Raw genomic sequence first — 25,198 nt, 5'->3', positions numbered from 1 at the left:
AATTGAGACCAAAGAGAAGTTTCCTTCATATCTAGAGTACATCATTCATATCTAGAGTACATCATTCATTTATTCAGTTACATATCCATCAAATATATACGGTTTGAGGTGTTCTTTTCATCAAGGACAATTTAAGACAGACACAACAAACCAATGCAAGATGTTACCTGTCGTTTATGGTCGCAGCACACGCCATCAACACACCATCACTGTTTCTCAAGGACAACACATTACATTTCCCAATGTACAGAGCATTCGTAAAGTATTCAGACCCCTTCACTTTTCCCACATTTTGTTACGTTACAGCCTTATTCTGAAATTCATTAAAAAATGTTTTATCCTAAATCTACACGCAATACCCCACAATGACAAAGCAGAAACAAGTTTTCAGACATTTTTGCAAATTTCAGAAATATCACATTTACATAAGTATTCAAAACCCTTTACTCAGTAATTTGATTAAGCACCTTTGGCAGCAATTACGGCCTCGATTCTTCTTGGGTATGACGCTACAAGCTTGGAACAACTGTATTTGGGGAGTTTCTCTCATTCTTCTCTGCAGATCCTCTCAAGCTCTGAGATGTTCAATCACGTTCAAGTCCGGGTTCTGGCTGGTCCACTCAAGGACATTCAGAGACTTGTCCCGAAGCCACTCCTGAGTTCTCTTGGCTGTGTGTTTAGTATCGTTGTCATGTTGGAAGGTGAACCTTCACCCCAGGCTGAGGTCCTGAGCGCTCTGGAGCAGGTTTTTATCAAGGATCTCTCTGTTCACCTTTCCCTCGATCATGACTAGTCCATGCCGCTGAAAAACATCCCCGCAGCATGATTCTGCCACCACCATGCTTCACCGTAGGGATGGTATTGGCCAGGCGATGGGCGGGGCCTGGTTTCCTCCAGACGTGACTCTTGGAATTTAGGCCAAAGAGTTCAATCTTGGTTTCAACAGAGCAGTGAATCTTATTTCTCATGGTCTGAGAGTCCTTTAGGTGCCTTCTACTGAGGAGTGGCTTCCGTCTGGCCAGTCTACCGTAAAGGCCTGATTGGTGGAGTGCTGCAGAGATGGTTGTCCTTTTGGAGGGTTCTCCCATCTCCACAGAATACCTCTGGAGCTCTGTCAGAGTGACCATCGGGTTCACCTCTCTGACCAAGATCCTTCTCCCTCTATTGCTCAGTTTGGCCGGGCGGCCAGGTCTAAGAAGAGTCTTGGTGGTTCTAAACTTCTTTCATTTAAGAATGATTGAGGCCACTGTGTTCTTGGGGGACCTTCAATGCTGCAGACATTTATTTGGTGCCCTTCCCCAGATCTGTGCCTCGACACAATCCTGTCTCGGAGCGCTACGGATAATTCCTTCGACCTCATGGCTTGGATTTTGCTCTGACATGCACTGTCAACTGTGGGACCCTATATAGACAGATGTGTGCCTTTCCAAATATTGTCCAAACAATTAAATTTATCACAGGTGGACTTCAATCAAGTTGTAGAAACAGCTCAAGGATGATCAATGGAAACAGGATGCACCTGAGCAAAATTTTAAATCTCTTAGTAAACAGTCTGAAAGTAAATGAGTTATCTGTTTTGTATTTTTAATACATTTGAAAAAATTCTAAAAAACTGTTTTTGCTTTGTCATTATGGGCTATTGTGTGTGGAATGATGAGGATTTTAAAAAATGTATTCCATTTTAGAATAAGGCTGTAATGTAACAGAATTTGTAAGAAACTAAGCGGTCTGAATACTTCTCGCCATGGACTTTGATGTTTAGTCTATAGTTATTCCACATGTATCATAAAAATATCACATAGATGTACTTTGGTTAGTGACAAACTCCATCTCCTCGTAATGCATCCCATCTCTTGAAAAATTTGGTTTAGCTGATTGGAGCCCCTGCTGTGACTAGTTTATAGTAGGTTGCTCTCTTAGCCTTGAGTTTCTCATGAGTCCCTCTTTCTATGACAGCGCCTTGGGACATGACGGCTATGCTATCAGGAACCTTTTCACTCTCTGTGTCCAATGCAGAGGTGGCCTCATCCGGTACCAGAATCTTGGGTTTCCTAACTATTGGCAATACGTTTTCTTTTGTCCTCTGGAGAGCTGGGAGCCCTGGGCACCAACCCGAGTCTCATATTTCTGACAGAGTCAAACACAGGAATGTCCAGTACAGTACTTCCAATACAGTGAGAGCAAACAGTATCAGAAGATAATAACATGTTCCCACCACAATAGAATATTCATCCTTGACATTCGTCACAGTACAAAGAGAAGTGGGATATTATGACATAGAAGTATTACAAAAGATAGTACAATTTCAGTTACACAACTCACATCTGGTAGAGTCATCACAAAGTATTGGAGATGAGCTTTCTTGGCAGCTTCAACAATCTCCACCATGCTCACGTTCCTTGTGTTATCATCATGCTGTATATTTTCAGCAATACCGCAGTCAAACAGCACTGGTTCTTGGGAGACAATGCTAATCTGAGCCTTCAGGAAGGGCACGTTGACAGTGTGTGATGGACAGCCATCAATCAACTAAAATTAAATGGGAGCAAGGATGTGTTTATTGTAAATACAAATAAACTATGACAGGCACTGTGTGTCCCTCTGATTCCATCTACATGGCAGAACTAAAATAAAGGTAATGTAAATAGGTTGTGGCTGGTGTGGGATCTCATCCACTCTGCCCTCATCTAGATCATAGAACCTCTCCAACAGCTGCACACTAGTGCTCTTCCTATAGCCACTGCTGCCCACAAAGGTCAGGTTCTGGCCCGGCTTCAAAGACACCAGTAGTCCATGTAACACCTGGATGTCAGTCCGGGTTGGATAGGTGAACTTGCAGTTCATGAATTTTAACCACCCCTTTTTAAAATGCTCCTGGAGAGAGGGCATGGCATTATTACAAACCAAATATGTCCTGAACATGTCTGATTGAATAAATTGAATTTGTAATGGAAAAATTAGACACGTTTCTCTCATCCAAGAGTTTGAACAACTGGGCAGCTGTAATCTGGTTTTGGCATAATCTGGGGCTGAACGAGAACGCTTTTCCCAGTGCCTTCCCACTGATCACAATGGCAGAGATCACTCTGGGGAATCACACAACATTGGCATTAGTCTGATTGACTCAGACCCAAAGATACCCCCAAAGATACCCCCAGGATGTGGTATGTGTCGGTCAATAGGTTGTACGGACCAAGAATATGGTAGCAACACACTGGATATTACTTGCAAGATGAACAGCTCATGTTCATCATCTCCACCTCGTCTTCATTTCCTTCAGGTCCATGATCCTCCATAGTCCTGGTTGTGTATTCTTCAAATCCCGATTGTTTTAACCTAGTCCACTGTTCTGCCAGACTCACGAGCTCACTCACCGTTGCTCTGCTGTCAACTTTGTTCAAACATTTGCTTAGTTCTTGAAGGGCTGTCTGTGGAAGGGCTGTCTGTGGAAGGGCTGTCTGTGGAAGGACTGTCTGTGGAAGGACACTGGCACTGTATGTTAGCTGACTAAAGTGTTTAGGGTGCAGAAGAGCCAGGTTGACATACAAAGTGCCATTACTCAGAAATCGACGATGGATGCTATCTATAACTGTATCCAGAATTTGATGATGGACACCAATCCAATGCACTCTCTGCCCCAGAAAAAGTCTCATCTTGTGCCATCTCTCCAGGCATGGTTTTCTTCTTTCAAGCCCTTTTTGTTGGCAGAGTGATCTCTAACTCCAGCTCTGTTTCCTCATCCCGTTCCTGCAACTTCCTGTTGGCCCACTGAACAAATGTGTCTGCAGTTGCTTTGACTTTTTCAAAATCTCTTGCCATTCCTTTCAGCAGCTTCTCTGTAGACACAACCATACGATGCGCAGACAGAATGTCCATTTCACTTGTTTGAAGATATTTTGAGACTGGTGAGGTGACCTGAAATATTCTGAGGAATATCTGAGCTGGAAGTATTGTTTCATACTTCAGCAACCCCTCAATGTATCCTTGTGCCTTGACCCGTGCAGTAGTGTTGATGTTTTTCTGATCTTGTATGGTTGAAAGAGTGAGAAGGACATCAACACACCCTCATCTGGATTTCCAAAAGCTCTAAAGACCTTCTTTCAGTGACTGTCTTTAGCCCACCAGCATGTCTCTCCAATTGGAGCAAGATGTCTGTGTCTTGGGTCCTTGCACTTCTTCTCCCAAATGTTCATCCTCTGGTAGGATTCACGGAAGAACACAGCTATGTTGTTAATTTCACCACAGCCACAAGCTTCCCATGGATGACGTTTGTCACATATCTGACTATGACAGAGCATTGACCTTGTGTTGTAATGTCCTTCGCAGTGTCAATCTGGACTGAAAACATACCAGCTTCCTGGATTTAACTTGCTATGGTGGCCTGCATTGTGTGTTGGATTATGGTAATGACGGTATCGATGTTAGTCTTTGATGATAGAGTGATTAGAAAGCCTCTGCCCCCTCTTGACCCAGACTCATGCAGTTTTTTGCTTTTCTCTTTGCAGGCACTGAGATGCTCTTTCATACACAGGTCATACATTCCCAGCAGAATTATCATCTCTAAATATACACTGCTGTCATCTAGTGTATAAGTTGCTTCAGACTGCATGCCTATGTGGCTCAGACCCCTCTTGCCTATGACCTTAACAACATCTATAATGCGCTCTAACACTTGCCTTCTTCTGCGCACTTGCGCTCCGTGAGCATACATCTGACTGCCGATGAACAGGTCCTCAATGTTACCTTTGGAGGACCTTAGAAAGTAGGCCTCAGCATAACTTCTATGCATAATGCTCTTCTCATGCTCTTCCACTCTCTGATGGATATGCTTCCAGTCTGCCATTCCATTCATGAAAGGGCTGTTCTCTGTGGGCTTTGCAAATGCCATACAAATTAAGTCGAATAAAGCATAGTTCACTTCACTGTCTGACGGCCACTTGCTGTTGGTCCCATCTTTACAAAAGAATACCTTCTGCACCACAGACTTTTCCATCTTTTGTTGGGGGTGGAAACTAAAAAACATATCTCGGTCCCCTGACTTCAGCCTCTTAAAATAATCAAAAATTGGAGTGGCAGTGGCATCTTGGCTCAATCTACATCTGTCCACTGCAGATGCACTATCCTCAACCTGGATGAATAATTAGTATACATTTGTATAATAATATAACATGAAATAAAAAGTATAATGTTAATAAAATGGTATAATATTAGTATATTAATTATATAATGTTAGTATATTCATATAATAGTACACTTTCTACCACTAGTATAACATTAATTCCAATTGGACAATACAGCAGTGAAATACACAACCAACATTTATCATTTTTGAAGGTTTTGTACCGTCATTAAATCCTTTAAGGAAAATGGTCGACATTGGTGGTTAGTCTCTAATTTGTTAACGCTAAGTACTAACTGGTCAATAATCATAACTATTCATGCATAACAATGAGTTCAACATTTCCAAATTTTGCAGGTGCACGTCAACCTTTTTTTAATGTCCCGCCCCATCCAGGCTGTGATTGGTCGGTTCACGAAAGTGACATTAACGGGAAAACTCCCAGGGCACCAGATGGCCAGTCCGTCATTGCCACCAGGTGATGTAATCCTTCACAGCTGACCAGATAGCCTCCATATCTAAATGAGGCGGCATACACAATAAAGATAACACACTGAACAAAGGCAAAATAGATGCCATAGATATTGTCCTTCTTGGCAGATTTATAGGGAGCCTCCAGCTGCTGTTCATATTGATTCAAATATAGGCTCTCCATGGCCAGCCTTATGACAGAGAATAACACTCTCAGGACTAGTGCCTCGCTTAATGTTACAGAAGTATTCTAATAACCCATTTAAGGACCTTTATTCAATTAATAAACCCATAATGGAGTGTTTAACCACCTGTCATGCTGCTTCCACTGCCTTCTTATCCTCATTTTGGCTTGAAAGAACTCAGACAAGCCAATCAGTGGTAATAAGCACATCACCACCAAGCTTAACTTTCAGCTGAAGTAGAACACAATGATAAAAGACGCTCCGATGTTGTTCAAGGTGTTCACAATCATCCCAATCTGTGATCCAGTTGCCTAGAGAGGAAATACTATTCATTCTCATAGCTCATTTAATAGACAGAAATACATACAGTATGAGGCACAAGGAAATATTTTGAAAATGACCATTTGGATCATCTCATCATTGCTAATCATCAATTCCAATGGATTCAAATGTCACGGTCCACAGTATGTGTTACTGACACTCACCCTCTGGACCATGGAGACGTGACCAGCCTGGTCATGAGATCTCCCGGGCTGTTGCTGGGGTCATCAAACCAGCCCACCACCTGTTTCAACATGGCCTGGAAGCCCACCTTTCCTTAACCTGCAGGTCAGCAGCTCCCCAGACTTCCCAAAGGCATTGCCCTTCAACAGAACAACAACAGTGTTCACACACATCACTCGGGCCTGCCGTCAGAATGTTAGCACCATACTATGGACTGTAACTGCATAATTATACTGATGTGCGGTAAAACATACTGTAACTGCCTGTAATGACAGAGAAGAAACTTGCCACAGCGCAGAATAGGATACATATTCTATTGATCTGCGCTCTCTCTCCATCCAAGTCACATGTAGAGAACATCTGTAAATCCAAAGAACAATATGGATGGAATTAAATTAATTTCATGGAATAGCAACAACTACAAGTATCACTACCAGCCCAGGTAATATGAAACTAGATTATAAACCTAGGCTTGAAATGTACATAATCTATAGCCTCTCACCCCAAACATCTGGCTGAATAAAATAGAATAGATTGGATTGACGGAGCCGTTGATGGTAGCTCCTATAGATCCCAATAGCATGTAGGGCCACTTTGACATGTTATACTTCAGGATCCGAGCCACTGACGCTGGTTCCATTGCTTCCTCCTTAGAATGCCTTAGGAATATAGGAGGGACACTAATTTCTCTCAGATATTGAATAAAGTACTGATAAACTGATAACACAAGGCTGCTTATAGAATGACCTCAGTACCTTTGACCTTTGAGGTTCAATCTAATTTTCCATTGTGTTAAGGAATTTGTCTGATTTATTTATGATCTGCCAGCTATAGCATCAGGGATGATTTCAGTTGACGGTTGGATGTGAGATCACAGGCTTTGACTTTGTGGTGATATAATGATTGATAGATTTTGTGCTGGGAGTCACCCACCTTGTCAAGTGCCTCATGTACAACAGCCTCACTCTCGTTGACCAAAGCCAAGGTAGCCATGTCCAGCTGCAGGATCCTGGGGTTGTGGATCAGAGCTTGGGCGATATGAATCCTTCTTCTGTCCTCCACTCATCTGACCACCACCCTCACCCACCAGTGTATCAAACCTCTATATAACCACAGACAAACGTTTCCTAATTTTGACATTTCAATGTGTTTCTTGTATGAGAAATGCACAGTATTTCTTTGCTAAAGGTGTGTCTGTGGTACCTGTGGAAGGTCCATGATGAAGTTATAGATGTTAGCCTCCTTGGTGGCCTGGATAATGTCGTCCATGGTCGCCCATAGCGGATGTTCTCAGCAATAGTTATGCCAATCAGAGAGCGAAGGCCCTGGATGTTCAGGCTGCAGATGTCATGGCCATCCAAAGTCACCCATGAATGAGAAACTGAACCACTCGGCCCAACAAAAGTTGTGGTTTCTCCTGCTCTAATCAGCATGCTCAAATGCTCTAAAATCTGAATAAACAGGTAGTTTTACATTGAGACGCAGTATATTTTGGGAAATAATTTCAGTGGAAAAAAATAAAGAGCTGAGCAAAAAGGGTTACCTTCACTTCTGGTCGAAAGGGGACGTTAAATGTGATGTTGTCTAATTCAATATCAGCCTTCACCTTGTAGTTTGTGACCCTCCTCTGAGAAACAATAGATTTCTGGCTCCTGAAAGTTAAGATTGATAAAATACTTCTTAACTGAAATTTAGTTGTTCTTAGTTCATGTATTTTCTAGAAGTCTGGCCTTACCCAGTCAATGGTATCAAAGATTGTCTTGGCTGCAGCTGGACCTGAGGCGAAGGCTTCCAGTCAGGGAGAGGCCTGACCTAGGTTCAAAGCTGCCATGAGAACCACAAAGAACAACTGGAGACCAAAATACAAGCCAACATATCCTTTACATTTTCACCAATCATAGTATCAAATATTGGATACATATTTATTATACGGTAATCTGGCCTTACCCAGTCAATGGTATCAAAGATTGTCTTGGCTGCAGCTGGACCTGAGGCGAAGGCTTCCAGTCAGGGAGAGGCCTGACCTAGATTTAAAGCTGCCATGAGAACCACAAAGAACAACTGGAGACCAAAATACAAGCCAACATATCCTTTACATTTTCACCAATCATAGTATCAAATATTGGATACATATTTATTATACGGTAATCTGAGTTACCATAAGTGGATAAGAGTACTCTTACAGCAGCATCTATCACCAGTTTAGAACCATACCAGAATGCCAAAGCATAGCAGAGGAAGATGACACACCACAGATATCCTTGAAACACTCCAATGATCGTCCCCTTCTTCACACCCCAGTTCGGAGCCTCAATAAGGTTTTTGTCATACCTGTTCAAATGTGAAATGCATTTTTATAACTAATTTCAAGCGCCAAGACATTGAAGTCAGGGAAGGGAAGGTTAATTTGACAAGTTTCTCACAGCAGGATTATAATTAACTGACCTTTTATAGGGGTTGATTCATTTTTTTGTTAGGGCAAATCAAGTCTGACATTTTAAAGTGTAAATTGCAAAATGTATGAGCTTTAAAAAAAATGTAATACACTACACATTTGCATTTCCTGCAACAACTTGGTGATCGAATTAAGATCCTGTCAGTATTTCAAGTTACCATCTCCTCCAAAGGCTGCCACTGTTCTGATGGATGACAGTACCTCATCAGCTACTGCCCCTGCCTTGGCATAGGCCTGGAGCTCCCGAACTGTCGGTCTGGCAACAGCCTGAATAGTCAATGAGTGGAGAACACTTCACAACGTTCCCACATTCAAACCAGACTGGTTTATCCATAGTAAATTTCACACATTACAGCGTCACAGAGAATACAGAGGTGGTGTGAGACTACCGCACACACAGACTCAGAGGCTGTTACATCCAAAAACAGAATGACCATCACTAAATGTAGGAATTTAATACATTGTATTCAACCCATCACACCATGGCCATTAGCCCAGCAGCAAGTCCTATAAGTGTGCCTACTGTGATGACCACCAGGGTCAACTTTCATACTCTGATGAACCCCCACCATGAAGCTGAAGATGAAAGTGGAGATCCTCTTGATGAAGATAGACACCTGGTCAGCTATAGCATCGCTGATCTTGTTGATGTCAAGGAGGTGAAAGAACACTTTCCAAAATAGTGAACCGGCTAAAATGGGTCAAACCCTAAATGTGAGAGGTTTTTCTAGAAACATCTTTCAGGAATGCCATCAATTGTCCACACATCTCTGTAGAAAATAACCCATGGGTTTAGGTCTTACTCTGACATCCTAGTGTTTAATTCTCCAACTGAATTGCAGTCAAACCAACCAATCTACATTCTCATGATCTTCCTAAAGTAAGTTTTCTTGATTCTCTGGATCTGTCTGGTAGAAGCAGATATGCAGAGGGCAATCTACACAGAGCAGGGTTGAATACATGTTTAAAAAGAACAGTTGTAGATTAATTAACCTATTAAGGTTGCAAAACTCAGTGGAACGAAAGCACTTTGAGAATGAAGTTGAACCCACTTACTTGGAAATGACTAACAATTAAATATTGTAATCCAATACAAGCGTAGTAATATGCAAACATGGTCATCTGTGCTTCAATATCCACCCTGTAAAAATAATAGATGCTTATGTATGCTGTATATATTTTTTATAAACAGTAATATGAACAGATCAAAAGAGAATATAACTTTCCAACCTCTATGCAGGAGTAAAATGTAATTGTAAAGTGTCAACTCACCCACAGAAGATCGTTGCTTTCTCTGCTATTTCCTATATTGAACCATCGATCCAGGTGATGTTGTATCCTTCCATGTTGCAAATTAACAAATAATTTAATAAATTAATAATAATTAATAAAATAAAGGGAGATATAATATTGTGCAATAATAGCATAAAAAGTAAATAATAATAATGAATAAAAATGTAAGGATAAAACAGTTGAAAGAATCCAACACCCAAGAGCTTTTATTTACATCTCTGCAATCAATACAATCAAATAAGAAAAGCTCTTGCATGGTGATGATATACGTTTATATGATACTTTCATGATGATAAAAGTGTATACCAGTATGATAGATATCATGCTAAGAAGAACCATACTATTGTTTTAATTCCAATCAAAAACAGACGCTTAACCTTTTCCATTCTCTGTTCAAAAAGAGAGGTCAAAGTTCAATTTAAACTTTTTAGGAAGAGATCAGCAACATAATTTCAACTCTTTGCTGGGGCATAATCATGTTTATATTATGGCATTTGTGGCATAACAGGAAGAAATGGGCCACTTACCTTCTTCTCGGTCTGGTTTTGTTTGTCATTATTCTTTGTCAGTGTTCTCCTGTAGAGAAGTTAACTTTTTCAGGTAAATAGAATCCTTCATTTATGTAGCCTTCATCCTGACAGGCACCTCCTCGCTGGGCCTAATGGGAAAGAATGGTCATTTTATCACACAGACTTCTTTGACGTGCTGGGAATCCACAGAATACATTCACTGTCTGTATTGTACTGTGTAGGGAACAGTCTGTGCTGCCATCCAAATGTGACTTCCATGATAACACTTTTTGTGGGATAAAATATATAACAAAACAATCTTAAAATCTTTGGAATTCAATATTGTGTAATCTGTTTGTCATGACCACAGACTGTCCATTACACGCTGGGAATTAGGACTTTTGCACTATGAAGGACTTGATACCATAAGAGGCATTGAATAAGTCCTTAGTGCTCTATAATATGGACAAAACATTTGATAATTGAAAGTTATTTTATTGAATAAAAAAAGGAGCTACCCTGACAAATTCTGAACCATTTTTTAAAAGATAACCATATAAATTACAATACATTAATGGAAAAATACCTGTCTGTCTATTTGTTCTCTAAGAAAGATTCAGGTGTGTAGTATATACTGTACATTTTATAAATACATTTGAATACACTTGAATACTGAATTAAAATGGCCTCTTAAATAATATGGGATGAATATTCAATGTGGTGGTAAATATGAATGCTGTAAAAGTCAATTCTATCAACATTATTCCTATGTAAATTAACAGTTGGGTTGTTTAAATAACTTCTGTTCTGGTGATAGGCGTGGATCACCCGAATGTCATCAGCAGAACATTGTAAATTAGTATGACCTGAAGGTCAGCCGTCAGTCTATACAGCTCATTCACCCAGAGCCAACATACAGTTGAAGTCGGAAGTTTACATACACCTTAGCCAAATACATTTAAACTCAGTTTTTCACAGTTCGTGACGTTTAATCCCAATACAAATTCCCTGTCTTAGGTCAGTTAGGATCACCACTTTATTTTAAGAATGTGAAATGTCAGAATAATAGTAGAGAATGATTTATTTCAGCTTTTATTTTTGTCATCACATTCCCAGTGGGTCAGAAGTTTACATACACTCAATTAGTATTTGGAAATATTGCCTTCAAATTGTTTAACTTGGGTCAAACATTTCAGGTAGCCTTCAACAATCTTCCCACAATAAATTGGGTGAATTTTGGCCCATTCCTCCTGACAGAGCTGGTGTAACTGAGTCAGGTTTGCCGACCTCCTTTCTCGCACACGCTTTTTCAGTTTCAGTTCTATTTTTCAGTTCAAATTTTCTATAGGATTGAGGTCAGGGCTTTGTGATGGCCACTCCAATACCTTGACTTTGTTGTCCTTAAGCCATTTTGCCACAACTTTGGAAGTATGCTTGTGGTCATTGTCCATTTGGAAGACCCGTTTGCGACCAAGCTTTAACTTCCTGACTGACGCCTTGAGATGTTGCATCAATATATCCACATAATTTTCCTACCTCATGATGCCATCTATTTTGTGAAGTGCACCAGTCCCTCCTGCAGCAAAGCACCCCCACAACATGATGCTGCCACCCCCATGCTTCAATGTTGGGATGGTGTTCTTCAGCTTGCTTGCAAGCCTCCCCCTTTTTCCTCCAAACATAACGATGTTCATTATGGCCAAACAGTCCTATTTTTGTTTCATCAGACCAGAGGACATTTCTCTAAAAAGTACAATCTTTGTCCCCATGTGTAGTTGGCTTTTTTTAATGGCGGTTTTGGAGCAGTAGCTTCTTCCTTGCTGAGCAGCCTTTCAGGTTATGTCGATATAGGACTGGTTTTTACTGTGGATATAGATACTTTTGTACCTGTTTCCTCCAGCATCTTCACAAGGTCCTTTGCTGTTGTTCTGGGATTAATTTGCACCAAAGTATGTTCATCTCTCGGAGACAATGTCTCCTTCCTGAGCGGTAGGATGGCTGCGGGGTCCCATAGTGTTTATACTTGCATACTATTGTTTGTACAGATGAATGTGGTACCTTTGGGCATTTGAAAATTGCTCCCAATGATGAACCAGACATGTGAAGATCTAATATTTTTTTCTGAGGTATTGTCTGATTTCTTTTGACTTTCCCATGATGTCAAGCAAAGAGGCACTGAGTTTGAAGGTAGGCCTTGAAATACATCCACAGGTACACCTCCAATTGACTCAAATTATGTCAATTAGCCTATCAGAAGTTTCTAAAGACATGACATCATTTTCTGGAATTTTCCAAGCTGTTTAAAGGCACAGTCAACTTAGTGTATGTAAACTTCTGACCCACTGGAATTGTGATATAGTGAATTATAATTGAAATAATCTGTCTATAAACGATTGTTGGAAAAATTACTTGTGTCATGCACAAAGTCGATGTCCTAACCGACTTGCCAAAACTATCGTTTGTTAACAAGAAATTTGTGGAGTGGTTGAAAAACAAGTTTTAATGACTCCAACCTAAGTGTATGTAAACATCCGACTTCAACTGCATACCAGCACTACCTACCAAACCTGAATGGTAGGCCCTCAGTAGCCATGGTGCAATAGGCAATCATTTCAACTCATCATGTAATCTACCTTTCATTATGTTTTTGAATACATATTTCAGTCAGCCATATAATAAATTGCGTTCACATCAATCTTTTGAAATTAACGTGCAGAGTTTATGGTCTAGTGGTAACTCTCAAGGTATTAATCACACATATTCTACTCTCCCTGACTGGCCAACTGGGGTTAAATCCTGTCTCCACTCTTGCTATGTTTTCCCTACCTGCCTGCCTCTCCATCTGTCTTTATAACATGTTCAATTATATATAAATAAAGCTCTTGAAATGAACAACTGGCTTCCAGCTGTCATATAAGTGTGCTCCTGAGTGGTGCAGCGGTCTAAAGTGCTGCATCTCAATGCTAGAGCTTGTCACTACAGACCCTGGTTCAATACTGGGCTGTATCACAACTGGCTATGATCAGGAGTCCCACAGGGTGTTGCAGAATTGGCCCAGTGTCGTTAGGAGAGGGTTTGGCTGTTATTGTAAATAATAATTTGTTCTTAACTGACTAGCCTAGTACAAATATAATTTAGTTGCAGTGCCTGCCTTGTATTTATATTTCTGCCCAATTTTATAATTTCTTATTGCATTCACATATTTTGGGGGGCATTATTGAGAGGTGAACCTCCCCAAATAAGCATTCCATGGTACTGTGTAGGCCTAGCCACACCATGGGTGTATCCTGTGCATATGAATACATTTGAACCTAAACTTAAAATGTCCAGTAGATGGAGGACGTCTACCATCTATCAAAAAATAGTTGACCAAACTTTCTGACAGAGCAATAGTTCACACACACCGGAAGGTGAATTTCACAGGGAAAGAAAAAAAACGAGTCACTGTTGTTACCAGCAACTCAAGGAGCGTACGTTTGTCGCCTGGGGTAAGTGTGTCAGTAACGTTTCTTTGCCATATCTTGACTTCTGGGGAAGGCATATTAATCGGACAGTTCAATGTTTGATGAACAAGAAAAGTTAAAAAGCTATAAACAAAAAGGACAACCGTTAGATGAGTTGACAAAGTTGCAAAAGTCGCAGTTCACCAATGACTGAATAGTCATTCACGTAAACTAACTGCCTACTGACATGGTTATTGAAATATGTTATTACTTCTAACGAGTCAATTGTATCGCTTTGCGTCCGAATCTGAAACCATTTTCATATTTCTTTGTCGATTTTAAATATTTGTTGTGCCGGTCTTGGTATTGATTGACTAGTGGGCGTGGCTTGGCGTAGACGTTGAAAGGTGCATCGTTATCACGTGATGCCAAAAGTGGGCACTTTTTAAAAAACCTGTAGACCTAAAATGATGCTTAATCTGAAAATGTGGTCGGGAACTATGTAAGGTATCGCAGTGCGGCTCTTAAATTTTGTAACAATGCAGGGGGCACGGCATAGACATGATTGGTTGACGGTAAGTGGGGGCGCGCGAGATCCTGTATAAACACAAACTCACTTCCTTGACAGCTGCTCCGCGAAACACCAGATGTATGGATGCCCTGACTTCTGCAGAGGCCATATCACTTTAAATGCTGCACAACCAATGCAGACTATGGATTGACCATGTAACGCCGTTTTGGGTGCTGTTGTAGGTTAATGTAAATTTTGTCCAAGCATGTAAGGCATTTATCTGGCAATTTTTTTTCTTCTCAATACATAGTTTAACCTACTAGCCATAATCGATAACACATAGTGGTCAAAACGATCATTCTTTGTTAAAATTATAAACCTTCCCGAGTGGCGCAGTGGTCTAAGGCACTGCATATCACCGCTAGAGGCATCACTACAGACAGTCTGGTTCGAATCCAGCCTGTGTCACAACCGGCCGTGATTGGGAATCCCATAGGGCTGGGCACAATTAGCCCAGTGTCATCCGGGTTTGGCCGTCATTGTAAATAAATTGTTCTTTACTGACTTGCCTAGTTAAATAAAGGTTGAATAAAAAAAGAGCTGTAGTCCAATTGAAAAAAGCTGCCAGTGTGAAGTGATGTGCATCTTGTATATCTGGAACAATTATTCTCAGAGTGATTATTTGAAACAGGGCTCAATTTGGCAAGTTGAAAGACAATTTATTTTTAGGGTTTCAAACCTGTTCTTTGAACATGTATGTTTTCAAAATGGATTAACAATTCTGTATTGAACACTGCATGGTGATGAATTATGGCTACAACATCTGTTTTTAGTAGGCCTTTGCTTATGAGGGGAGAGAGAAAGGTTAGACCAGAGATGCAGGGGTGAGGGCCACAAAAAAAATCTGAAATCATCATGAGGTGCCGCAGTGACTCACTGGTCTGAGTGCAGACAGAGTCGGCCTAGCGTTTAGGAGCCCTAAAATCAATGCTTAATGATTCTGATGAAAAAAAGCTTTTTGTCTTTATCAAAATAATGTTTTTTTTTGTGCATATTTTCAGTATGGAACTGGGCTATGTTTAAGGGGCTATATCCTAGGCCAGAGATGGGCAACTTTTTAATGGGGTGAGGGCCACAAAAAAATCTGAAATCATCATGAGGTGCCGCAGTGACTCACTGGTCTGCGTACCCACATCCAGGCCCATACCCAAACATGCAGACAGTCGGCCCTAGCGTTTTGGGAGCCCTAAGCAACATTTTGTTTAACTTCTAATTTCCTGCAATCCTACACATTTTGCCATAGGGTGGAGAGAAACGTTTGCAGTTTTTAATATGATATCTGAGTGAGAGTGACTAACAAAATCAATGCGGGCAGTAATTCGACCTTGATAGCTAGCCGCTAGACTAATTTACCCCAAAACATGTTAGCTGACATTGGCTAATTGAGTGACTGTCAGTAACTGACATAACAACAGAAACACTTCTGATGCACAACTAAATTTCGAAATTGCACCTTGTATATTCTACTATCGTAACTAAACGGTCAATTGAGACCCCGAATTAGTTCCTTTTTTCAGTGATATTGATCCACAGGCCTACAAAAGGGGGTCCAAGGGCCACCAGTTGCCCATCCCTGTCCTAGGCTAACCCATTCTTAATGGCACAAGCAGTTCACAAAATAGCCTAACCAGAAGTAGACGGGATGCAATTATTCCAAAACTGCAGCTCATTGCTGGAACACATATTTTCCTACTTCAATCAACCAGTCGATTTTGAATTTGTGATAAAACTGTTGTCATTTGGCAAGGAATGTAGCTTGTGAATCCTATCAGTTAGATACGTTTCTAGGCATTTATTTCTATAGACGTAATGGGAGCTTGCGTGCGCACTCAGCACATTTGTGTAGGCAGCGGTCGGAATGCAATTAAGTGGATGAGAGACAGAGGGGAAAGAGAATTTAGGGAGAAGAACTGATGCTTGGCTTGGTTCTTTTTTTTTTTGTGGCCCACAAATGCACATGTACAAATGGAACACTAGAGTGTTAACGTTGGTTTCAAGACAAAATGTAACTTACCTGATCGGGCAGCCACAAAGCACATTCCACCAAATAGTTTCAGTATTAGATTTTAAAAACAATATCTGGTTAAAGATCGAGCTTTGACATCTGTTCGCATACTGGAGTACTCTGTTACTCGTGCCTATCCCTATTACTCACTAAGCTAAACTTGCAGTCGCACACCAGAGAAATTTAAAGGCCTATGAAAACCTTAAATACTTGAAGAACTTAATGCAAACTGCAGATTTGATATGAATTTGCTTTTAAAATCCAATTGAAATGGATGGAAATGTATCTTTTTTTAACCAAAGCTGTTACTATCTGTTCCTCAGACAAATGAAGGTTAATCGGGGGCATGTCATTTTATGTTCTGACTATTTTACTATCTTTGCAAAAAAGAACAATAGAAATTTACGATTTGTAATATGATGAAAAATAGGTGTTTATCTGAATGAACCTCGTTCTTCTGTCTCAGAAATGTTCCTGTACATTCTTGGACTGGTGGCTTTTTGGTTTGTGTTCCGCTGGTACAGGGAACTCGCAAGAGTACCCAATAAAGGACAGAAATATGTCTACATCACTGGCTGTGATTCTGGGTTCGGGAACCTTCTGGCCAGACATCTGGACAAGCTGGGCTTCCGTGTGATTGCAGCCTGCTACACTGAGAAGGGGGAGGATGAACTGAAGAAGGTCTCTACTGAACGATTGAACACAGTCCACCTGGATGTCGTCAACACTGACAGTGTCAGCAAAGCAACAGCATTCATCAAAACCTTGGTTGGGGAGAAGGGTGAGTGTCTTTGAAGACCAGTCTAGCCAAACTCTTGCAAAAAATTGCCTCTAAGACTTTTCTGACTTAAATTGGGGGAAGCGTTTGGTATTCAAAAATATCAGAGTATCTAGGCCGACTACTGGTCGACTCATTCATTCTACTACCATGAGTCAGTGTCAAGCGTTACTATGGAATTTACAACCACAAACAACAAGTTAACCCAACATCTCAGAACACACCTTCTCACTGAAAGAGACCTCACTCCCACGTGTGACAACTGGCATGTAAGCACTTGTTGACACCTGTAGGCATGGAATGTTTTCCTCCATCCTTCATTGTGATTGCTGCCTGTGTCCTGCTGTGGCTGTGATGTTGGTACTTAACTATGCCCTACTTTCATGCCGTTTCAGGTCTGTGGGCTGTGGTGAACAATGCTGGAGTCTCCGTACCATCTGGTCCCTGTGATTGGATGACCGTCGACGACTACAAGTCCATGTTGGATGTTAACCTTATTGGAGTCATTGGTGTGACTCTGAGTGTCCTGCCCCTCATCAAGAAGGCCAGGGGCAGGGTGGTGAATGTGGCCAGTGTGTTTGGGAGGATAAGCGCCTTCGGGGGTCCCTACTGTGTGTCAAAATATGGAGTGGAGGCTTTCAATGATAGTCTACGGTGAGAGGCCCTGTTTTTTTGTCTAAGCATATATTGTATCACGCTTATTTAAATTTGAAAGTGTGATGCTCAGAGCATTTCTTTCTATGTCTCCGACACTTCATATGAATACTGTAATGCAGACGTATTCATGTTTGTTGTGGCATATTCTTGTTTTTGAATTCCAGGATGAACATGTCAGCTTTTGGAGTTAAAGTCCTGTGTCTGGAACCAGGATTTTTCAAAACAAGTGTGACTGATCTACATCTCCTGAGAAAAAATGTGAAGACATTGTGGGACAAATTGCCTGAAGAAATCAAGGATCAATATGGACATGATTACCCAGAGAGAGGTAACATTTCATTTTTTTTTTTTACAGAACAAACACATGAATCTGCGCATGCTGCTGTAATATGATAGATGCAAATAGGATTGTCGTAACCTGTGTGACAGAATGACAAACACTCCAAGAACGAATTGACAAGGATTGCCCAGAGCAAGTGAACTGAGCAGTCAGGCAAGTTCAACCTGCCTGCCTTTGACCTAGACCTCAAACAGTCAGACATACAATTTCTTCATTGTGTTCAAAGATGTTGAAATCAGCTTGTTGATGGAGGCAAATCCTTTCTTCCAGCAAATGTTACATTGGAGAAGAATGTTGCGACGTTGCTGGATGGGGACCTGATGAAGGTTGTGAGCTGCATGGAGCACGCCATCTCTGCTGTCCACCCTCGTACCCGCTACTCACCTGGCTGGGATGCCAAGTTCTTATGGTTGCCTATGTCCTACCTGCCAACGTGGATCGCAGACAAAATGCTCTTAAAAGATATGGCCAAACCAACAGGATCTATTCTTTAATATTAATGGTTCTCTGACCGAATGTAGGAGGAAGTCTTTATTTACACCCACAGGAGAAGAAGAAAAATGTAATTGGAAAAAGTGTATAGCAGGGGATTCAACTAATGAATGGGAAAAAAAGAACACTAATTTGTTTTCAAACTTAAACAGAGTTGTGAATTGCATTTTGTCTAATCACATTTGGATTTGTCCTGTATGTTTCACTGGTCTGATAATAAAACCAATGGAGAGATTTTCAGTCATTCAAATGGAGCGGTGGTTGCATTGTCCATTTGATACATACAGTAAGTGATATTCTGTCTCTGTTAGAACTATTAGCTTGTACCCTAGCTCACTGTATGACTTACAGCAAATTCTTCCTATCAAACTCTTACAGTGCAAGAAATTCCTGATCAAAATATGTTTACTCTGATATACCTGTGACTTGCTACCATTAATTCCAACTAAGGAATCAGAAATAATTATTGCAAAAAGAGTTTTTTTTTTCTTTTCAGCTAAATTCTCTCCGACCAGAAATACCCAATAGCCTGCTGAGCTTCTAAAATGAAGATTTTTTCACGCTGCTAGACATGTACAGTACCAGTCAAACATTTGGACATACCTACTCATTCAAGGGTTTTTCTTTATTTGTACTATTTTCTACATTGTAGAATAATAGTGAAGACATCAAAACTATGAAATAGCACATGGAATTATGTAGTATTTGAGATTCTTCAAAGTAGCCACCCTTTGCCTTGATGACATCTTTGCACACTCTTGGCATTCTCTCAACCAGCTTCACGAGGTAGCCACCTGGAAGGCATTTCAATTAACAGAGGTGCCTTGTTAATTTGTGGAATTTCTTTCCTTCTTAATACGTTTGAGACAATCAGTTGTGTTGTCACAAGGAAGTGGTGGTATACAGAAGATAGCCCTATTTGGTTAACGACCAAGTCCATAATATGGCAAGAACAGCTCAAATAAGCGAAGAGAAACAACAGTCCATCATTACTTTAAGACATGAAGGTCAGTCACTCTGGAAGTCCAGTTTCTTCAAGTCCAATTGTGAAAACCGTCAAGCGGTATGATGAAACTGGCTCTCATGAGTACCACCACATGAAAGGAAGACACAGAGTTACCCCTGTAGCAGATGATACGTTAATTAGAATTACCAGCCTCAGAAATTGCAACCCAAATAAATGCTTCACAGAGTTCAAGTAACAGACACATTTCAACATCAACTGTTCAGAGGAGACTGCGTGAATCAGGCCTTCATGGTTGAATCGCTACAAATAAACCACTACTAAAGGACACCAATTAGAAGAAGAGACTTCCTTGTGCCAGGAAACACGAGCAATGGACATTAGACCGGTGGAAATCTGTCCTTTGGTCTGATGAGTCCCAATGTGAGATTTTTGGTTCCAACCGTCATGTCTTTATGAGATGCGGAGTAGGTGAATGGATGATCTCTGCATGTGTTTTTCCCAACGTGAAGAATGGAGGAGATGGTGTGATAGTGTTGGGGTGCATTGCTGGTGACACTCTTTGTGATTTATTTAGAAATCAAGGCACACTTAACCAGCATGACTACCACAGCATTCTGCAGTGATACGCCATCTCATCTGGTTGCGCTTAGTGGGACAATCATTTGTTTTTCTATAGGACAATGACCCAACACAACTCCAGGCTGTGGAAGGGCTATTTGACCAAGAAGGAGAGTGATGGAGTGCTGCATCAGATGATATGGCCTCCTCAGTCACCCGACCTCAACCCAATTGAGATGGTTTTGGATAAGTTGGACCGCGGAGTGCAGGAAAAGCAGCTGAGCATTTGTGGGAAATCCTTCAAGACTGTTGGAAAAGCATTCCAGGTGAATCTGGTTGATAGAATGCCAAGAGTGTGCAAAGCTGTCATCAAGGCAAAGGGTGGATGCTTTGAGGAATCTCCAATATAATTTTGATTTGTTTAACACTTTTTCTGGTTAATACATGATTCCATATGTGTTATTTCATAGTTTTGATATCTTCACTATTATTCTACAATGTGGAAAATAGTAAAAATAAAGAAAAACCCTTGAATGAGTAGGTGTGTCCAAACTTTTGACTGGTACTGTAGGTCATATAAGAAGCTGTGAGCACCTTGCAGCCAACTGTGCTTATGATTAGGTGCATTGCTGCATGTGATCATGATAAAACAATAATCAAATCCTTCAGCTGTATACCAGTTCTATGAGAACGATAAAGAGGATTATGAAGTTGGAGGATACACACAAGCAATAGCATTATGAAAATAAAGGAATAATATTGTAGGCCTACGCTCTAAACACTGAGCTATTGTCTAATTTTGAAGACTCATTATTTTTGAAACAGCCTTTTCCACTTTGTCGTTACTGTTGTGGTGTTTTTATTATACTGGCAAACACGTAAACTATTCAAATGAACGAGCAATTAGACTCAGCTTTCTCTGGTGTAAGTGTTTTGAAGAAGAAGGAAAAAATGTGTTACTGAAAAAATACCCTTCTATAACTGAAATGACTCCTTACAGGTCTTCCCTGTGGTCTCTGAAGAGAATATCTGGTAGATTTTTCTCAGTTGAGATTGATAAAGTTCCTTGTCTGTTATTAAAAAATAAAAACATGTATTACATTGCAATAAATGTATTATGAAATAGACCAACAAATATATATGTTTTATCACATTTGGCCCTGTCTTCCACTCTCATTTCAGTTACAGCCATAACCATCGCCTGGTTTATTAGAGATTCTTTCAAAATGGAAGATTTTGACAAGAAACATGTCTTTATCATGGGCAGTGGAAATTTGGTGGCAAGTCGGCTTGACCGAAAGGGGTTTCATGTAATATCCCCATGTTTCACTGAGAAAGGTGGCTCGGATTTGAAGGCTGTGGCCTCTCCCAGACTGAACACAGTTCTGTTCAGGGGGTGGATAGGGTGCCAGTCAGAGGCAGGCACTGGGAGAGATAAAAACGAGATAGGGGTGGTTGACTACCTTGCAACCCTCTTAACTGACCCATAAATCTGCATATTTTCAAACCACTGTCACCCTGAGAGCTGCCGAGGAAACATCTAGAATACCTGCCATAATATGGACACAGTGATGACAAACTTTTGCTAGTCATCCGCTAAGTTTGTTCTGCATTGCAGAAATGATCTATGGGATTTTAATTAGTTGCCTAATTGCAATATTCATGCTTTAATGTCAAGCTTTAATCTATTTCCTTCCAATGAACACTAAAACATATTGATTTATGGCGGTCCCAAGCTTTGAAATACTACTTCTATACATAGACCACATAGACCCCTATAGAATGAAATACATTATATGTGGTGCAAGATCCACAAGCATGCCGTGTATCCTTTCACACATTTTCACAAGCAGATTAAATGGAATGGAAGATTTATTAAAGGTTTGCTGCATACACCCAGCTGGGATTATAGTAGATTTAAAATATCTGGTTAAAGATGAATTGCCATTTGACATTCCCAGAATTCAACTAGCTATTGATGGGACACAGGTTTCACTAGGGGGCATCAATGTAGGATTACATGTACACTGAACAAAAATATAAATGGAACCATTTCAAAGATTTTACTGAGTTACAGTTCATATAAGGAAATCAGACAAACTAAATAGATTAGGCCCTAATCTATGGATTTCACATGGCTCGGAATGCAGATATGCATCTGTTGGTCACAAATACCTTTAAATAAAAAAGTAGGGGCTTGGATCAGAAAACCAATCAGTATCTGGTGTGACTGCTATTTGCCTCGTGCAGCACGGCCCATCTCCTTCGCAGAGTTAATCAGGTTGTTGATTGTGGCATGTGGAATGTTGTCCCACTCCTCTTCAATGGCTGTCCAAAGTTGCTGGATAACGGTGGGAACTGGAACACGCTGTCGTATGCAGGCCATGGAAGAACTGGGACATTTTCAACTTCCATGAATTGTGTACAGATCCTTGCAACATGGGGCCGTGCATTATCATGCTGAAACATGAGGTGACGGCTGCGGATGAATGGCACGACAATGGGCCTAAGGACCTCATCAAGGTATCTCTGTGCATTCAAATTGCCATTGATTAAATGCAATTGTGTTTGTTGTCTGTAGCTTATGCCTGCCCATACCATAACCCCACTGCCACCATGGTGAACTCTGTCCACATCAGCAAACCATGTGCCCGCACGATGCCATACAAGCTATCTGCCCGGTGCAGTTGAAACTGGGATTCATCTGTGAAGAGCACACTTCTCCAGTGTGACAGTGGCCATCAAAGGTGATCATTTCCCCACTGAAGTCGGTTACGACTCCGAACTGCAGTCAGGTCAAGACCCTGGTGAGGACGACAAGCACGCAGATGAGCTTCCCTGAGACGGTTTCTGACAGTTTGTGCAGAGATTCTTTGTTTGTGCAAACCCACAGTTTTTTATCAGCTGTCCGGGTGGCTGGTCTCGGATGATCCTGCAGGTGAAGAAGCTGGATATGGAGGTCCTGGGCTGGCATGGTTACACGTGGTATGCAGTTGTGAGGCCGGTTGATCGTACTGGCAAATTCTCTAAAATGAAGTTGGGGGCGGCTTATGGTAGATAAATGAACATCAAATCTGGCAACAGCTCTGGTGGACATTCCTGCAGTCAGCATGCCAATTGCACACTCCCTCAAAACTGCACATTTTAGAGTGGCCTTGTCCCCAGCACAAGGTGTCCTTGTGTAATAATTATGCTGTTTAATCAGCCACTGTGAGGTGGCTGGATTCTTTTGGCAAATAATAAATGCTCACTAACAGGGATCTAAACAATTGTGTGTACAAAATTGGAGAGAAATAAGCTTTTGGAACATTTGTGGGATCTTTTATTTCAGCTCATGAAACATGGGACCAACACTTTACATGTTGCATTTATATTTTTGTTCAGTACAGTAGAAGCCTTCTCTGAGTGGAAAATACTTTGTTTTAACATTTATTTTACTAAACAGTGGCAATGTACAGGGTTGTGTCGGTTACTACGTTTTTTTTTTCAAGATGATTGACCAGAGCAATTTTGTGTAACCCATCGGGTTCCAATAGTTAAAATAGTGTTCTAAGAGATTGTCAGCTGGATAGGCTCTCTGCAAGGTTTTGTATATCTTACCTTTCATATGAACATAATTTCCTGACTCAAATAGTATTCCCTCAAGGTTGCTCTGATGTCCAATGTATTGATTTGAAACTTTTATGTATCATCTATTTGAAAGTATCTTGGTCAGTCCAACATTGCTTTTTCATTCTGTTATGGAAATAAATCAACCCTGGCAGTGTACCTTTCACTCACATATTTCTCTCTACCTCTCTGAGTCAGGTTTCTGGGGACTGATCAACAACGCTGGGGGGACCTCACCCATAGGCCCCACTGAATGGATGCAGTTGGAGAACTTCAAGAAGGTTCTGGATGTGAATTTAATAGGTCTGATTGAAGTGACCCTGAAGTTCCTCCCGCTCTTAAAGAAGGCTCAACGAAGCGTGGTCAATGTTGCCAGTATCCCCGGGGAAGGCTTTCCCTCAATGGAGGAGACTACTGTCTATCCAAGTATGGTGTGGAGGCCTTCTCTGACAGCCTTGGGTAGTGTGACATTGTTTTACATTACATTAAACTTTGCAAACTACTGATTGATTTCTGAGCATTTTATTATGTAACTGTGCAGTGCGAGTTAGAGATATACACTGAGTATACCAAACATTAGGAATACCTTCCTAATATGGAGTTGTCTCAAGGCTTAAACATCTATAACCTGTCTCCTCCCCTTCATCTACACTGGTTGAAGTGGATTTAACAAGTGACATCAATAAGGGATCATAGCTTTCAACTGGATTCACCTGGTCAGTCTATGTCATGGAAAGAGCAGGTGTTCTTAATGTGTTGTACACTCAGTGGAGATTCTCACCGCAGAGTTATTCATAGATGTAAGCATGTATTAGCTACATAACAACTCTAAGCTGCCTGCTTTTATGTTCAGGCGGGATTCGCAGAATGTCAAAGTGGGGCTGGACCTTATGGAAGCAGACCACCAGACACTGTGGAATCGTCTTCCCGAAGAGGTCAAGAACTCATATAGACCCAACCTCTTTGACGAATATGAGTAGATACTGTATACTGTATGTTCTTCAAATAGTTTAGTCATGTCATTACAAAGGTACATGTCTGTCTGTCATCCATTTCCGTAGTCTACAGTATATGACAGATGTAAAAGCTCATGATTTCTCCCTTTGTCTCCTGTGCAGTTCAGACATCTCCAAAGTGACCAGTTGCATGCCCTTACAGCTCGCCACCCACAGACACGCTACTCAACTTTTGGGGATGCCAAGCTCAACTGGGTCCCCCTGTCCTACCTCCCTGTATTCATAG

General features: G+C 40.9%; 1 protein-coding gene and 1 pseudogene across 1 annotated transcript; one reads left to right on the top strand and one right to left on the bottom strand.

Annotated features, from left to right (window-relative positions):
• Positions 1–1,867: 1,867 nt before the first annotated feature.
• Positions 1,868–10,080, bottom strand: LOC135519596 (bile salt export pump-like; annotated as a pseudogene).
• A 3,861-nt stretch (positions 10,081–13,941) lies between these two features.
• On the top strand, positions 13,942–19,076 carry LOC135519579 (retinol dehydrogenase 7-like). Its single transcript, XM_064944813.1, has 5 exons — positions 13,942–14,024; positions 17,022–17,336; positions 17,729–17,987; positions 18,155–18,318; positions 18,601–19,076. Exons 2-5 carry the CDS (start codon positions 17,024–17,026, stop codon positions 18,822–18,824), a joined length of 960 nt encoding a protein of 319 aa, XP_064800885.1. The 5' UTR covers positions 13,942–14,024; positions 17,022–17,023; the 3' UTR covers positions 18,825–19,076.
• Positions 19,077–25,198: the final 6,122 nt, after the last annotated feature.

The sequence above is a fragment of the Oncorhynchus masou genome, chromosome 29, assembly GCF_036934945.1.
Source record: "Oncorhynchus masou masou isolate Uvic2021 chromosome 29, UVic_Omas_1.1, whole genome shotgun sequence".
In the NCBI taxonomy this organism is placed as follows: Eukaryota; Metazoa; Chordata; class Actinopteri; order Salmoniformes; family Salmonidae; genus Oncorhynchus; species Oncorhynchus masou.
This window is presented reverse-complemented; position numbering and strand designations above follow the sequence as displayed.